Source organism: Lepisma saccharinum, chromosome 10 (assembly GCF_977018435.1).
Source record: "Lepisma saccharinum chromosome 10, izLepSacc3.1, whole genome shotgun sequence".
NCBI lineage: Eukaryota > Metazoa > Arthropoda > Insecta > Zygentoma > Lepismatidae > Lepisma > Lepisma saccharinum.
Genome location: NC_139238.1, coordinates 28,744,708 through 28,756,977, shown reverse-complemented (window position 1 = coordinate 28,756,977; position 12,270 = coordinate 28,744,708). Strand labels below are relative to the sequence as shown.

The window sequence follows — 12,270 nt, the reverse complement described above, 5'->3', positions numbered from 1 at the left end:
TGCTGCCACGTAATTCGTCTGCTAAGAGGATGTTACAAATCTTAAGAACAGATTAAGACGAGAGAAATGCAAGTTTATGATTAGTGGGAATGAATGTACAGGTAAATAAGAACCTTTTTTTTTAGAAAGCATTTAGCGATATTATTTTAATGCGAACAGAACTTAACCTAACTACGAGAGCATTAAGGTTTATTATTAGAAGAATGCTGAGGGACCTAATCTTAAAACATTTTTGTGAAAGTAATCGCTACAACTTCACAGTATGTGTTACAGACGTAATTGCATACATAGCATGATGAAATCACGATAAAACAAAGACAGAGTCTACTGCCACGCGCATCTTTTTTGAGGTCCCAACAGAAAAAAAACGTGGCAGCAGACACTGCCGAATATTTTTGGGTCGGGACGGGAAAATTTCGCAATTTTTCGACTTTGTCGGGAAATTTTTGGGACGAGAACTAACTATTTCCGATGATTTCCAGACACCCAATGCTGTAATAGTCGAGAACTAACGACTTTTTAAAATGATCATTCGGTATTTCCCGACTACTCGAGATCCCGAAAAGTCGGGAAGACATTTCCGGAAGTCGGGATCTCGCACAGCTTAAAGTTTAAAAAGAAAAGTAAAAATCTGCCAAGAAGAAAAATGGTGACTATCACCCATCACCAACAGCTGGCCCTGGTTTTGTCTTTTGTCTGTATGTTGAATTTAACCCGCAATTTTTAAAAACTTTTATCATATTTTTGATTAATGTTTGTCTTTATTTACGTATGACTAAGTTAATTATTAATGTAAGTCGAATCTTTTCATGAAATCAAATTTTCTACCTAGGCTGCTGGACTCTCGACTGAACCACAGAGAAGATAATTTTATCTTCTCTGTGACTGAACGTTGAAAGTGCAGTCTCTTTAGTGATGTGTAGTGTATTTGCTCCTGAAGTGCCTGAAGCGTACACAACGAACCATTGGTGACAGCTAGAAACATTTTCTGGGGGGAAAAAAATGGAATTTAAGAGACGTAGGAATATCAGGCTACTCCAGGTATGTTGAAATGAAGTGTTCACAGAGTTTATGGTCTGTTTGTTTAATTTATTTTAATTTTTTTTTTTTAATATATAATGATGATCTGCTAGACTTTTATGCATTGGCTCCACAGTTTAAAATCAAATGAAATTCGATTCATTGATTTGGTGGTAACGGTGCCGAATGTTTAATGATTTAATTTTTGCAAGTTTTGTAGGAGCATTACGAGGTGCTTTAGTGAGAGTAAGCTCAAAGCTTGGAGAAACTAATTAGCACAGTTAAAAGTTTGACTAAGTCTTATTTATCGATGTAATTATGATTATAAATGTAGCTTACGAAAGCAGACGTTCTTGATTTCCAGTGGACTCGGACACTAGTTTGTGTGAATTTTCATGCGAGGCTCGAAGGGAGTTTCCTGATCAAGACCAGATATTAAGTGATCAGATGTTTGATGGAGTTAGGGACATTCATTTAATGCTAGGAGCCCTAAAGTTGACCTACCTAACCTAACAAGAAAATTATTTAGGGATATTTTATTAATGCTAGTAGCTCAAAACCCGATCCACTTAACCTTACAATGGAAGCATTTAGCACAAACATATCCCTTTGCACCCCACACACGTAAAGTTGGTAGCAGGAGCAAACAAATAATCATATAGGATAATATGCAAGGGAAAAATCGCTCTCCAGAAACTCGCTCTAGTTCATTTCCTTGGTGGTTGAGTGCATTGACTCACAATCTCGTGATGAGCCATAAGTGGCAGAAATGTGAAGTAAAATAAACCAAATCAATCACTGAATATATGAACAGGTTAAAGATTGAATAAGAATAGAAATGTAACAGCATGTCCTACATCATCTTGCTTATGTCTTGTTAAGAAATTAATGTCAAAATAATTTTAAAATGGATTACTGTATTGGTCAGAAAATCGAGCACAACCTAAAAATTGATAGGGGGGAGAAAAAGAAACAATACCAAGATAAAAGCAGCACCCTTAAAATTTGAGGGGGAAAGGAAAGAGGGCAATAATCAGAGAGAATCAAGGAAAAAATATTAATGGTAGTGGAACGACTTGAGATGACCGGACTCTTCTCTGATTTTCCTCATATTTGGCATACTCACTAATTGAGGCCTCCTAAACACGAATCTGAATGTAAAATTTGTCGGAAACGTCTAGAAATTGCAAAATAAGCAATAATAAGGCGTTAGTTTTTGGAATGGAAACCGTCGATTTTTGCGAATTTTTTTTGTTTCACAAGCAAATATATATATTCCTGATACTACCATGACACCAAATTTTAACTATGTTTGCCTAACCTAACCACGTGCCAATGGTTCGTGGGGCTAGCATCAATGGTTCACAATTATTTGCAATTTGTAGATCCCGATACTACCACGACACGAAATTTTAACTATGTTTGCCTAACCTAACCATGCGCCAATGGTTCATGGGGCTAGCATCAATGGTTCGCAATTTCTAGACGTTTCCGACAAATTTTAACTTCAGATTTGTGATTAGGAGGCCTCAATTAGTGACTATGTCAAATATGAAGAAAATCGGAGAGGGGTCCAGTCATCTCAAGTCATACCATGGTAGCAACTTTATTCTATATAGGCTACATCTAATGTAGTGTTCGGGAAACAATATGCACCTACAGAATTTACCTTCATCTCATTTCTTTTCTTGTTACGCACAGTATCAATCATTAACTTCAGTAGTAACAAGTATGTAAACATTTTTCTTAACATATACAGTAAAACTTCTAACGAACGCCTATGAATAGCGAACACCTCTAAATTACGGACATTTTTAAATGACCAGGCAGAAATACATAGGGTTTAATGGCAATATTACTTTACTTCTCAATAACAGACATTCTTAATAACGGATGTGAACACTGAAAACTACCTCCCCAACGCAAATAAAACTTCTCAATAACGGACAGCCTGAAAGAAGACGGTCACAATTCCTGGAATTTGACACAACAATGGCCAGTATTTCGAACTAGCGTGCATTGTTTCATGTTACACTGAACGTATTTCTTTTTAAAAGTGTAGACAGTATTCTTTGTGCTCATCTTGAGAAGTGTGTGTCATTTCTGCTACGATGTCTCCCATCTGAACTTGAAACACATATTGAAAGGACAATTGTAAAGAATTTTAAGATTCAGAACAATATAGATGATTATTTTGGGCAATCTGGGTCTGGCCAGAAATAGTTAGAGCCTATTGAAAATGAAAGAGCATTTTGAATGCAGTAATTTAACAAAGGATTACACTACGTGTACTGTATTTTCTTTTTTGAAATTTGTAATGTATGTAGGGATACTTTAGTAAATTTAAATTAACTGTATGTAGTACAGTATTTTGTTCCTTGAATGTAGGAAAGGAAAACATTATTTTCGTAAAGTACATACTGTAATATGCTTATCCTATTGTGTAATATCCTACACTTTTTTCTGAATAGCAGATACTTCTTAATAATGGACATTTATTTTCCGCCCAGGCCTGTCCGTTATTGAGAAGTTTTACTGCGGCTTGTAAGGTTCCTAACACATTTCTGCTACCCTACTCACTGTCACCACTGTTGTCGTTACTGACCTCACTACTATTCACGTCATCACTCTCACTGTTTTCTTCACCCTCCACCCATAGTACATGGCCATCGCTGCCATAGATTGTATTCGACACAATCATATTTTGAACCCCTTGATCATGGGCTCATGATAATCTGGACCACGAAGCGAGAATCACAGAAGCAGCGCAGAAGGGTGACTGGTGTATTGTTGCTTTATTTAAAAATCAGAAATAAGCATGAAGTGTCATAAAAGCCAAGGCTGCAAATATAAGCTGCACCTTAACTTTTCACAGTTGAAATTTGGATGAAAAGTGCGGTTTATTTTTAGCCCAATATGGTATTTATTGAATGCAAAAAATGTTTTCAGGTCCAGAAGTAAAGTCTCTGATCGTTATTTAGATGTATATTATTAGTAGTAGTGGTATGTATAAATCCTTCCAGGGTCTGTCAACACAAAGCTACAGTCACAATCTGATCTTACCTTTTTGTGTTTTTTGCGGAAATAAATCAACTTGATATTGAATTACAGTAAGCAAGTATTTTGCTTATTTAATTTTGGACTGAGTAAGTTTTTCGATAAGAATTTACAATATAGAGAATGTCTCCAATTTCGTTAATACTTGGTATACTAACTAATTTTGGTCTTCTAATCATGAATCTGTTGTTAAATTGTGGGGATCACATGTGCAAATTGTACATTATGCACGTGTAGCCTCACGAACCATGCACGGGTAGCCCCACGAACCATTTCCGGTTAGGTTAGGTTAGCCAAGCTTAGTTAAAATTTTGTTCGTAAAACAATGCAATACAGCTCTAAAATAATCCACTTTTATCTACTTTTTTCCCTATTTGCACACGTGACCCCCGCATTTTAACAACAGATTCGTGATTAGAAGGCCAAAATTAGTTAGTATACCAAATATTAACGAAATTGGAGACATTTTCTATATTGTAAATTTGCTCCAGTATTTCTTGGGGGAGGGGGTCTAGACCCCTTGAACCCCTCTAAATATGTCATTGATTAACATTAGTAGTCTGACATTTGAGAAGCTAACAAATTATTTGTTTCTGTAGGCAGAATGATTTCAGAGTACTCTTAGGCACTCTCTTACCTATTTAATCCTTTAATATTTAATTTGTATTTGTGTATTATTTTTCTTGTCTAGGTGATGCAACAGTCAAGGGATATTGCAAGAGCTGTTTCCCAGAGAGTGAAGAAGGAAAGAGACCATCAACTTGTAAACTTTGGGTCTAAACTCGAGGCTGATTTCAAGATCTGGCAAGCAAGGAAACTTCATTGCTTGGAACAGAGGTACAAGGAATGTGTGAATGCCGTTGGTCAAGGTCATGAAGATGCAAAAGCTACTGTAAGTTTAGTGTTCACTTGTGTATATACTGTTGTGGAATAGATTTACAACTAGGAGTATCTTTCTACCACTTGTATGATCATGTTGTAGGACCGGCTGTTGCCTGGTCATGGCTGCTGGTTTGTTCTCTAACAATGTTCAGCTTCACTATCACTTTCTTCATCTGATACACTGTCTTCTCAATCTTGGTTTGACTCTGGTGTGTTCACTTGTTTGATGAGGACATGCCAGAACCCCTAATTTCATGCACGCTATGGTACTGCATGGCACCACTTTCACTTGCTCTTTCTCGTTCAAGTGTCCCATCCTTGAGAGTATACAATGGAATATCATTTTAATGTGACAATAATCTTGGGCACATATGTGTAAAATATCTGCCTTGGTAGTTTCAGCCCACAGTTATCTATTTCATTTTCATATATCACTGTGTATTTGTGAGATAGACTAAACTACATTATAACATGTAAATGATGACTATGTTCACATAAGTTTCATTCTCACTGCATCTTTCATTTCACGGTCCATATTTGAAGGCCCACTGCCACAGACAAATTATGGTTTATGTGTACTACTGGCCTCCAAGTGCATAGTGCTCGTTTTGTCTGTTCAAGCATTATTCGCTCGAGCAAAGAAGCTCTTGATTCTGTACGCTATCGAGCGTTGTCCATGCAAACTATTTCGCACTTGAGCGAAATGCTCTTCCTGCAGCACTCAAGTGCACGCCCTCAGGCTGAATGTCTACAAGGCCACAGGGGTTTTGAGGCACAGCAGGAGTCTACTGATTGGTTTCTTTTTCTGCCTGCCGAAAAAGACCAGCAACATCTGTGAGCCGTTGGATCATGCCAACTGTCTTTAAAACATTAGTGAATTACAGTCTCCTTTAGTAAAAAAGTCCAGGTTTCTACCTGCTAATATTCATGAAGAAAAGTTAGGAAACTTTAGAACTTGAAATCACCTCATATGTCATTGCATTATTGCCTCTTGAGAAAGATGTATGTACAGTACATTGAGCAAGTTAAAGAATTTTAGTCACTAAAGAAACAAAAGTTTATGACAATCAACCTAGTTTCATGTTATATTCGGAGATTATCAAGTAATGAAATAACAATATTTCAAATAGAACTTACTTTTCTGTAATTTTCAGAATTTATTTTGGGCCAAAGATTTCAAAATTTCAATCATTTAATGCATCAGTACTTGCCAAATCTTATTTTTGAACTAATTTGAACAATTATGATGCTTTATGGCAAATATGGCTGCCATGACATTTTTTCTATGCTGCAAGATTTTGAACTTTTAAATAACTTTATCTTCTTTAACTTGAAACGTCAGATATTAATCTGTTCAAAGATCATTTGTATTGTTTTAGAAAAAAAAAAAGGTCCAGATATTGAGGTGTATAAAGATTTTATGGAAATTTTATATTTCCATTAATTGCAACAAGATACATATATTCAGGTGCACTCATAACCATTGCACAGTACATAAAAAGTATGTTGTTCTTGGAATTTTGGAACATGAGATAAGAAATTGCAATATTATTTTATCTGTACAGATACTCGTTATTTATGTTATGATTAGGGACAAAAATTTATGGTAAATAAAAACTGAGGAGAGCGGTAAATAAAATGTTAGATCAGCGATATATACCAGCAGTGAAAAAAAAATTGCACACACTTTTTCATTATGAGAGGAAACAACATACAAAAGAGCTATAAATTAATAAACTACTTCATTTTTATATACTGTACACATGCACAAGTACTTAGCTGTCCAACCAAAAAGAAAACATCAACACAAAATCACTTCATTTCTAAATTGCATATCTCAAGTGATTTATTCATTGTATGTATTTAAAGGATATCCTTGCTGTCCAACAAATAAAATAATCACTACTGCACATACACAAACACATGTTAAAAATCACTTGATGATAAACAAAATTCATTCATGACTGAACACCAATGACACCATTGTTTCCCTTAACGTGCGGGAACAGACTAATCTTATCGCTGCTACAGCTAGCAAGTTCAATGAAACTGGAAGTTGAGTAGACATTCGGCGGAAGAAAGGAATGCAGCTTGGCAGGGAACGAAGTTTTCGAACTGAGATTATGTGCATGGGAAATCCCAATTTGCAGCGTCTTCCTGATGTGATCGAAGATAAAACGTTCTTCAGCTGCTAGTGGTAGGAAACTTTAGGCAAACGTTTCGTTACAAATCGACAGTTTGCGCGCGCAACCTCGATGGCCGGTTTTTGCGTGTTTTCTACTTAATTTGATGATATTTCACAGTTATTTTGCGAAAAAGCGTTCATTTCGTGGAAAAGCACACATTTCGCATTACTTCGCGAATAAAACTCATGCATATTTCATCATTGAATCTTTCTTTCACATTTCGCGATTTCGCGCATTGCGAAAATTCAATGTTCCTAGTTATGATATTGGTTATTTAGCTTCAGTAATTATATTTAAATCAGTTTCATTAATGTGGTCCCAGAGCCACTTTATTTAGGAGGTGAATGTAGGGACACAGACCATTTGTATAGATTTACATTTGACTTCTCAGAAATTATGTTCGTCTGTTTTATATTACAGGCTATTCAGGAGCGGAAGGATGTTGAAAACCGACGCAGGATGCAGCAGCAGATGCAGCAGTCACATTGGAAACAGAGCAGTAGGAGAGAACATGAAAGGGCAGAAAGGCAGAAGAAGGCTAAGTCACCAGACCCACATAGAACTGCTAAGAAAATTGAAGACCTGAGGTCAGCGGTCGTGTCGTGGATAGGGAAGGAGAACCTGAAGGCAAAAACAGTTCAGCATGTCAAAGAGCCCAGGTGGAATAGACCGAATCAACATGGGAAAGAATTGAAAAAGAGTCAACCGATTCCACGGTAAGGATTTGTCTTGTAATATCTTCAGATCTTAAATTGTACCCTTGTGCAAACCATGGCCATTAGCAATGTATGGTCCTCTCCTGTATGGCTTTTTTGGTATAAATCAGTGCTGTTCGTACCATTGAGTGCAATATTGCTTAAAACATAATTGTTGATGTACTTGTGTCATCCATATCCAACAGTCAGCTCACGAGAAGATCCCTAAACGAGGGGTGACGGTGTGCAGGGGGACAGGGGAAGACCAGTCTATTTTAGGAGTAGCAGGAAGTGTGTGGGTGTTGAATTGTGATTTTTTAAAGTTTCTTTTGTTGTTTTCATGGTGTTGTAATAGTTATGGCAGGTGTAAGGACGAAAGGTGCTAGCTACTGTGCATAGTAAAGCACATGAAATTGTCAGCAAAGTAATTGATTTCTGCGATCTTGAATCTGAAGAAAAGCAATATTTGCCGCCAATTACACAGAGCACGAAGCGTGCTTCCGACAGGTTTGTTGGAACTGACGATCAAGATGGTTCGGAAAGAATTGCGGGATGCGAATGATGGGTCGAGAAAACTCTTATGAAATGAAGATTAACAATGAACTTGTTCTTTGTTTACAAAGTTATTCCCTATTTTTTTGAGTCGAAGGAGGATACATTTCACATGATGTGCGTGAACCCTGTAACTTATCGTCAGCATGATGAACCACCACAAGGTTGCTACACATCTGGAAAACAGGGAAATGTCAGGGAATTTTGCAGATCGTCTGGAATTTATGTGCATTTTGTAGTCTGCAAGAGAAAAAGTTGCAAAATGAACAAGCAGTTCATTTCCACTTCTGGATTCGGTTCTTGTGATTCCACTCCCAAAAGAGATTCAGTTTAGAAACTTGTTTCTTTCATTCTTATGATTCTGTCTTCTGCAAAATTATGGTTCCTAGAATTTCTGTAATAAATTTTCACTTTTATAATACTAGATATTAGAAAGAATATCAAAGTAAAACTTTCAGTCAAGATTACTGATTGATAACTAAAGTACATTGACAATATGATCATAATTATATGAAAGGTTGGTGAAGATGAGGTTATCGTCTATTATTTTATAGATCTTAGTCTTGTTGTCATTTCCTACAGACTTCCTATATGCAACAAAAATTTCTCCAGAAGCTGTGTACTTATAAATGTAAGCAAAAAAAGCAGCATTTCCTACAACATTATAAATTCGCCAGAAAATGAAAAATTGTGTATGGTTTATGAACTTTTTCTGTTGTTTTTATATTGTGGACATCTGTTATGGTGAAATAATGTACCTCTGTTACCTTAGCCTGAAGGCTAGATGCATGTGATTCCAGATTGTAATTTTACATTTTACTCTTCGAATATTCACATATTCTTGTGTGTAGAATGAAATTTGCTAAAAAAAGTTATGAAAGTGAATATTCATAATAATTAACAGATTATATATTTAATTGAAAAACACAAGGTTCAAGAGCAAAAATGATGATGATAAACATGTCTGGAAAGAAATTAATTTTTGGACTGGAAAATGTCAGGAATTTCACAATAAAAAAATTGTAGCAACCCTGCCCCAGTCATTGTTGTAGGTTTCCGTGACCAAATTACGCTACTCGTTCATAGCTCCCCAATTTCCTCATGATGATGGGTAGCCACCAGTCCCATGCACTGGCCGAATCCTCCGGAGAAAATCGGTTGTACTTTTTCTCCCCAGGAGTCTCGAACCAGCACGTGTCCAGTTGCCAGAGCCCAAAGCCTGATGCCTTAGACCACACGACCATGGTGCAGGGCACAGTCTATATTTATGTTCCATTATTTGTGTACTAAAATGTTTTACTTGTAAAGTTAGCAGTTGAAGTGAAAATTGATAGGTGGGAGGGATATTTGCTTGAGTCTTGGTGCCAACTTTGGGGATGCTCCTGTGATTTAAGACTGTGACAATGTGACATCTGTGGGGATGGTTTGTGTGAATTTGCCTAACTGGGGGCAGGGTTGCTACGCGACTGGAAAACCTGGAAAACAGGGAAAAGTCAGGGAATAGTCAGGGAATTTTGCATATTTTCTGGAATTTACACACATTTTGGAGTTGCAGGTGAACCAGTTACAAAATAAATGAACTGTTCATTTCCACTTCCGAATTCGGTTCTTGTGATTCCAGTCCCCCCCAAAAATTCAGTTCAGAAACTTGTTCCTCTCGTCATTATGACTTCTAGTCTGTTACGTACAAAATTATGGTTCCTTCGCATTTCAATTCTATATTTATTCACTCTCTGAAGTAGATTCTTGGATCCGTTCATTTTGCGACTTGTTCTTGTGAACCTGTTCAAGACCAGAATTTGGAGAGGAGTGAGATTTTTCAACTTTGGGGATGCTCCTGTGATTTAAGACTGTGACAATGTGACATCTGTGGGGATGGTTTGTGTGAATTTGCGTAACTGGGGGCAGGGTTGCTACGCGACTGGAAAACCTGGAAAACAGGGAAAAGTCAGGGAATAGTCAGGGAATTTTGCATATTTTCTGGAATTTACACACATTTTGGAGTTGCAGGTGAACCAGTTACAAAATAAATGAACTGTTCATTTCCACTTCCGAATTCGGTTCTTGTGATTCCAGTCCCCCCCAAAAATTCAGTTCAGAAACTTGTTCCTCTCGTCATTATGACTTCTAGTCTGTTACGTACAAAATTATGGTTCCTTCGCATTTCAATTCTATATTTATTCACTCTCTGAAGTAGATTCTTGGATCCGTTCATTTTGCGACTTGTTCTTGTGAACCTGTTCAAGACCAGAATTTGGAGAGGAGTGAGATTTTTCCTTAGAGAACAAGCTACTCAAGACGAAACCTACGCACCAGCCATCCTCATAATTTCTTGCGGAGAAAATGGTGCTTTAGCTTTGTGTGTGGTGAGGAAATTTTCTTTCTTCAAGAACACACCCGTTCGGAACCAGTTCTATTTTGTTACGTGAAGCGGAGCAGGTTGGTGTTCGGACAGTTCATTGGTTTTGGATCTGCAATAAAGCTTGAAGAGCAGAATTTCACGTAACTGGCTGTGGTTGACGTCACACGGACGGGTGCAGATGCCGAGAAAAAACAAAGGGACTCACTATTTCGTTCCCCCCGTGAACCCGTTCTGTGAATTTGAGTCCTTCGTTTGCGACCCATTTAGAAGCAACCTGATCAACTAGTTCATTTGCTCGTTGTCATAGTTTTTACATTGCAGAGATGTGTTACACCCGAGAAATTAGTGATTTTATGCAGTATCAGTGACGTCATTATTCAAATATGTACGTGTTTTGTGCATGTAGAACATATTTATTTTTTAAAAACTGGTGCGAAATAGAGGAATTAAATGTAAGCTGGTCACACATCGTTGTTAGGTTAGGAATGTTGGTTTCATGCCGATAGTAATTTTACGTATTGTTTGCATGTAGAATGAAATTATGCTGAAAAGTGGTGAAAATGAGCCCAAGTTCCTTTTGTTTTATTACGATTTCATCATGCTACAAATGCAACTTTTACATGGCTCGATTTCGATTTACGTCTGTTAACACATACTGCAGAGTTTTAGCGATTACTTAAGATTTTGTGAATATATGCTTTTGTGGTTAGGTTAGGAATGTCAGGTTTGGTTGTCTTAGAATTAAAATAAAGACCCTGAATGCACTCTACTAAGGTTCCGATTTATTTCTGCATTCATTCCCACTAGTTTACGATACTTACTGTCGCTTGTCAACCGGAGAATACCTTGTCCGTGGGAAGCGTGTATGATTGGGTAAGGTCATTTTGAAGTTGTTTTTTTCAACATAAATAACTTTTTCGAATCCAAATAGTGCTCATTATTTTAAGGAAGGTTCAAATTTCGTGTCACAATGATTGCCAACATTCTGTGATAATTAGTCTTCTTGCTAGGAAAATTTGAAAAAAAAATTCATAAAACATTCGGAACTGTTACCTTTTAAAAGACAGATTTCGATGTTTTCAGTAATATAAAATTGGTTCCAGCATGTGGAAAACTCAAATAATGGAGATATTTAATTCCAAAGTATGGCCCACGTATATATTTTTTTTAGGTGTATTGTTGGTCACCGGCCCCATTCAAGTTCTGAATTTCCGTAATATGTACTATTTTCAATAAATTAGAAAATATAATCATTAAACTTATTGCATATTTTCTAAAGGTACATGACCTAATTTTCTGTTGTTTCTCATTTGTATTGATATAGGCTAATTGAGGTTGTATACAGGTTGCATTGTAAAGCTTTGATATATGCCACATTTTTTTATTGATTTTTTTACACCACCTTAATTGTAATGACTTAGTGAAAATGAGTTATTTATTTTTTCATTGAATAGCATTATATTAATCACATGGTAAATTTTCAGCTAATAACTGTGTATATTCATATTCATAATAA

General features: G+C 36.6%; 1 protein-coding gene across 1 annotated transcript in view; it reads left to right on the top strand.

Moving 5' to 3' along the window:
- The first annotated feature begins 660 nt into the window (after window positions 1-660).
- The window catches only part of LOC145993839 (uncharacterized), a 42,496-nt gene continuing 30,886 nt past the window's right edge, over window positions 661-12,270 (top strand). Inside the window, exons 1-4 of the mRNA XM_083129676.1 lie at window positions 661-854; window positions 892-1,041; window positions 4,769-4,969; window positions 7,566-7,861. Of these exons, the coding sequence (XP_082985802.1) occupies window positions 1,003-1,041; window positions 4,769-4,969; window positions 7,566-7,861 (536 nt within the window). The 5' untranslated portion in view covers window positions 661-854; window positions 892-1,002. The remainder of the gene's footprint in view (window positions 855-891; window positions 1,042-4,768; window positions 4,970-7,565; window positions 7,862-12,270) is intronic.